The sequence below is a fragment of the Corvus hawaiiensis genome, chromosome 30 (genome assembly GCF_020740725.1).
Source record: "Corvus hawaiiensis isolate bCorHaw1 chromosome 30, bCorHaw1.pri.cur, whole genome shotgun sequence".
Taxonomy (NCBI): Eukaryota; Metazoa; Chordata; class Aves; order Passeriformes; family Corvidae; genus Corvus; species Corvus hawaiiensis.
The window spans coordinates 12,460,075-12,465,751 of record NC_063242.1 but is presented as its reverse complement, the minus strand read 5'-3'; the positions used below and the strand labels follow the sequence as shown (position 1 = coordinate 12,465,751).

At 38.4% G+C, this 5,677-nt stretch overlaps 1 protein-coding gene across 2 annotated transcripts; it reads left to right on the top strand.

Annotated features, from left to right (window-relative positions):
• The first annotated feature begins 240 nt into the window (after window positions 1–240).
• Window positions 241–4,834, top strand: MC5R (melanocortin 5 receptor). 2 transcript variants are annotated; one of them, XM_048289599.1, is made up of 2 exons: window positions 241–485; window positions 1,327–4,834. In XM_048289599.1, exon 2 carries the CDS (start codon window positions 1,409–1,411, stop codon window positions 2,384–2,386), a length of 978 nt encoding a protein of 325 aa, XP_048145556.1. In that variant the 5' UTR covers window positions 241–485; window positions 1,327–1,408; the 3' UTR covers window positions 2,387–4,834. The 2 variants fall into 2 exon arrangements, with proteins under 2 accessions (XP_048145556.1, XP_048145557.1); XM_048289600.1 differs by lacking the exon at window positions 241–485 and having other exon boundaries at window positions 1,468–1,552; window positions 1,639–4,834.
• Window positions 4,835–5,677: the final 843 nt, after the last annotated feature.

Below are 5,677 nucleotides of genomic sequence, written 5' to 3'. Positions count from 1 at the left end.
GAACTTATTGTCAGTGTACTAGAAACAGCAAAGAAAACAAACAAAAAAAGGGAAGGAGCATGTCTAGTACATTTTCTCCTTTGTTATTATAGAAAGCTCATAATGAACTTCAGATTAGAATCACTGTTCAGTTAGAAAGAGAGGGGAAGGCCACTAGATGGTGGTAAAAACCCAAACCTGTGCCACGAGATCTGTGGAAAAAGGAGTCCAGAGGGGCAAAGAAGGGGAGGAGGAGCCACAGTCTGAGTATTGAAGTCATTATTGCTTGGAGTCTATAAAAAGGCAGTTGCACAGTAAGTAATTTGTACGTGGTCAGCTTTGACTCTATGGATTTGCTAATTCCTTTCCCTCTATTTTTTTTCATCTTTCCCCACCAAGGAGTTCCCAGCCCCAGATGTCAGGGGGGCTGAAACTTCAGCTCTCTGGAGGAAAGGTTGCAGACGATGAAGAGGAAGAGCAGCTGAAGGAGCAGCTCTGGTAAACAGGTATGGTTAATTCTTGATTGAAAATGAAAAGCTGCTTTTAAAACTGAAAATTGTTTAGCATGATATACTTTGAATTTTATTTGCAACAAGTCACTGACAATCAGCTCTAAGTATTCTCTTTACTAAAAAATGCAATGACTTACAACTTTCCCTGAATATAGTCATTACCAGAAAACCATTGAATAAAATATTCTTGATTTGGAAGAGAAAACTTCTTTTATAATAGAATTCTACCCACACTGATTCTGTAACCTTAGTGTATCCTGAAATGCATGGATTTTCCTTGGTTAGGTGTTTAATACCATACTTTTAAATGAGCATGTTAATATTGCACAGATAAGCTGTTTATAATGTAGTTCATGCCAGCTTAAATGTACAAAGTTCAGGAAAGCATTTAAATCTTTTACTGGAAATGTTCAGTTCTTTATTGTGTCAATAATCAAAACTTCTTTATTTTGTATTCGAGTGAGCGGTTTCTGCTGGACTTAATACTACATCCTCCTGCACTTCTGGGGTCTGAGAGCTGGGGCTAGGAAAACTGTATTTTGTCCTTTTTTCAGCAGAATTTCCACGACATTCTGGAGAAGCATTCCAGGGTACCAAATAGAATAAATAGAACTATGAATGAAGAGTGCATGAATCTTATCATTAGTTTGTGATTTTAATTTCCCAGTAAGGATGGGTAGAAAATCCCTGAGCCAACCAAAGTTTAATTTAGAATCAGCACAGGAATGTGGTATGGAAGAGGTGGGACACGTACAAGCCAAATTAAATAGAAATGGGTAGTATTTATGTTGTCAACTTCTGCCTGTGATCTTCATGCTATATTTTTTTTTGGCAGGATCTTCTGCCTTTTGGAAAATGCATTCACCACACTCCTTGGCAAGCCACTCAGAAGGAACAGAACGTGTCAGATCCCAGAGATGAACACGTCCTCTCAATTCTATGTTTCTGAACTAAACCTGAGTGCCTTCAGTAGCAACTTCACTGTGCCTACTGCAAAGAGCAAGTCATTGCCATGTGAGCAAGTGGTCATCGCAGCTGAGGTGTTCCTAACTCTGGGCATTGTAAGCCTCCTTGAAAACATCTTAGTTATATCTGCAATAGTTAAGAACAAGAACTTGCACTCACCCATGTATTTTTTTGTTTGCAGTTTAGCAGTGGCTGACATGCTGGTTAGTGTGTCTAATGCTTGGGAGACCATAACCATATACTTAATAAACAATAGACACATCGTTATGGAAGATGCCTTTGTCCGTCACATAGACAATGTCTTTGATTCCATGATCTGCATATCTGTGGTGGCTTCCATGTGCAGTTTGCTGGCTATAGCAGTAGACAGATATATCACTATCTTCTATGCCCTGCGTTATCACAACATCATGACAGTGAAAAGATCAGGGCTTATTATTGCATGCATCTGGACCTTTTGCACGGGCTGTGGCATTATCTTCATTCTTTACTATGAATCAACTTACGTGGTCATTTGCCTCATCACTGTGTTTTTCACCATGTTATTCCTCATGGTCTCACTGTACATCCATATGTTCCTCCTGGCTCGTACTCACGTGAAGAAAATCGCTGCTTTGCCTGGGTACAACTCTGTCCGTCAAAGAACCAGCATGAAAGGAGCCATCACTCTGACTATGCTTCTTGGCATCTTCATTGTTTGCTGGGCTCCATTCTTTCTTCACCTCATCCTGATGATCTCCTGCCCTCAAAACCTCTACTGTGTTTGCTTCATGTCACACTTCAACATGTACCTCATTCTCATTATGTGCAACTCGGTGATCGACCCCTTGATCTACGCCTTTCGTAGCCAGGAAATGAGGAAGACCTTCAAAGAGATAATTTGTTGCTATAGCCTGAGAATGCTCTGTGGGTTATCAAACAAGTATTAAGATAACAAAACCAAACCAAGAAAGAGAATGGAAAGGCAACACCTTTCTGCATCCTGTAATTCTGGTGAAATGCCTATGGAACATTTTCTGCATTCAACTGCCATGATTCCTGCAGCAATCAGAAACAAGTTTTTAACATGTGATTTTACATTTCTTTCCCTCCACACACCTCTCTCATGCTGGTGGTTGGAGCTGCTCAGTGCACCTGTATTATGGGGATAAAGAATATTTTGAATCTCATTTACCCTATTGAAGATTGGATTTTATAGGAGGATTATACAGGGAAAACCTTAATTTTCCTTCTGCTAAATGCAAGGAGTGAGATCTACCATGTGAATGAACACATCAGCCTCTCAATGTGTGTTTCTTTTGATGTTATTTATCTCTCTAGATAATATATATATATATATATGTATATATATATATTTCTGTCTCTAGATAAAAACAAGCATGGCTTATTTTGATGCCCAGAATTAACAAGGGGTTTTTTTGCTATTTCCTTCTGAAGACATATAATCAGAGAAGTAGCTCCAATTATCAAGCTTCACATACCTTGGTCAGCAGTTATGATCAACATACATGCACATATCAGCAGTTTTGTATTCCAGTCATAACTGTTACTGTCATACAATATGTATTATGTAAGAGGCCAATGTTACCATGAGATTTTCCAGGCTGGATACAGCACTTTGTCATATATGACTATATGTGTTCAAATCACTGTGAAGCAAGATGTACCACAGGTGGATTTTAAGGCTAAATATGAAGACTGAGCTGGTTCTAGTTTGTCTGTGTTCTTTATTTACCAGGGCTAGGGAAGCAAAGGGTACACGGCCTCTGGATATTCATGTAATGTTTTGTGGAGATGGAAAGACTGAGTGAGTGGCTGCCTTTGTGTAGACATTAGAAAAGCGTTTTGGCTATGAAGAACTTTTGTGTCTGTAGATTGCATCTTTCAAGCTGGGAGAGACAAAACAAGTTTGATAATCAAAAGGCATGGCAGTCAGTGGCAAAGAAAGGATTTCAAAACATCAGCCGCATGTCTCTGTATAACAGAGTCCTGACTTTTGCTCCCCAAACAAACAGTTTTCGTCTTTGTTGAGAGGATTCTAAGCTGAAACCCTCATGCCTTTTGTAGGAGTAGCTTGCATCTAGTCATGCTTTCATAAAGCTGTGGTTCTGCAACAGCTGTGTAAAGTGCAAAATACTGGGCTTACAAAAGAGGGAGGAAGTGCAACTGTGGTGTTTCTTGATGACCATGGATGGTGCCTATCTTGCACTGTGATGTAAGTCATGAAAAGATTTCAAGTGGTGGTAAACTACGGACTAGATATCTGAAAATATCTTGAAAAAATGAACTCTTCCTTCTGAAATCTGGAAGAATAATGCTTGTTATACTTGGTTTATACGTGTTGTAAGTCTTGTTTATCAACAGAAGGTTTATGATTTATTCCATGAGAGTTAGGTTATACTTTCAAGGTGAAAGTCCTGAATGGGTTTTAGGGAATTTTTTTGCCATAAGGGTGGTCAAACATGTGTATGGGTGCTCAGTGGTTGTGAAAACTCCATCCTTAGAGATATTTAGAACTTGACTGGACACAGCCCTGAATAATCTGCGCTAAATTGAAAGCTGACTCTAACTTTGAAGCTGGCCCTATTTTAAAGCACTAGGAGTAAATTACCTCCACAGATGCCTTCCAACTCAAGTTATTCAGTAATTCTATGACACAGTTTGCATATTATGCTAAAATTATATTTTTCCCCTCCTAATTTTAGCTCTTGTGTAAGAAAAATTGCAAAGTATTCTCCTCCACACACTTAGAGCCTGCTTTGTGTCTTCATTTGCTTAGGAGGTTTCTGACAGGAGAAATAAGGTGCACCTTTAGCACCAGAGTTATAAATTTTGTCTGCTTAAAATTTATTATTCCTCCAGCTCAGACATATCTCCCTCTGACATGAATGGAAATGTTATTCTCAGTGGAGATACCTTATTATGCTGACTGATATGATGGTTATATCAGTGCACTAGGTGCTGGAGTCTTCCTTCAGCTATATCTGAAAATGGGATTTCAGAGAATGTTTGTGGTCAGTAGTGAGAATCTTGCCTTGTTTCAGTCCATCTCTTAATCCTATTCATAAATATCCCCTAAATGTTGGCTCTTGCAGCTATGAATGGAAATTACAAAAAGAGACAGTTCCACTGCACAGCGAAAGGCACCAGCTGATGTAAATAAATCATTAAATCTTCACTGGGTATTGCAAATGAGACAGTTTTGTACATAGCTGTAAATCGGCTAAGGGGAAACCAAAACTGTAATAGCTTTTGGTATTTTCTTGAATTGTATATTATTCTTTTTTTTTTTTTTTTTTTGCTTTGTTTGAAGTTTGTTTGATGTATAAACACAGACATATGAAGAAACTATTAAACTGGATTGCTGGAAACCCCTACATTTCTGGTTATTCATTGTAACATTTCTGCTACGTTATAGATTATTCACAGAGGGAATATTGTATTACAGACTTTCATGTCTCATTTAAACAGATGCCCTCTTAAGAATTCTGAATGAGAGTTACAGACTAATACCGTGTACTTACATTCATACCTATGTTCCCCTGGGTGTCAGCAGCACATCTTCATGATAAGCTTTACAGGTGGGGAGCTGAAACAACCTGAAAGTGAAATGAAAGTATTTTCAAAACAGGCTGTTTACACTCTAGGAATGAATATAAAATACATATCGCTGGGAGACCATGACAAGCTTTAATATGTTTCTTTCTCTGGTTTAGCTGCAGAATAAAAGGAATATTTAGCATACTGTCACTTCTGACAGAGCCTGGAAAACACAAAGTGTTGTGATAGACTGGGACAAGCCAGCATTGTGTAAGGAGGTAATTTGCTGTCAGAGGACAGTCATGAAAAAATTAGTTGCTAGACTGTTGTTGCACCATATTCCTGCAGTTAATGACACTACTCTTGCTTATCCAGCCAGTCATTTACAGTTTAGCTTTAGCCACTGGAAAAAAAAACCTCAAATCACACTATTTCTGCCCCAGAGCTCCAAAACTAATTTCTATTGTCCGCTGTTGCTTTGATGACAGAACACTTCACTGCTTCTAACTCATGTGTCGCAATTTAAAAGTTCTTAAAAAGCAATTGTTCTGATCTCACTCCTGTTGCAGGTGAGATCAACTTCTACAAAGTCATCTGCATTTTAAACAGATTAATATCAGGGAGAATATTAAAAGAAAAAATCTGAATCTTTTCTCCATGCCGAGGCCACAATAAGATTC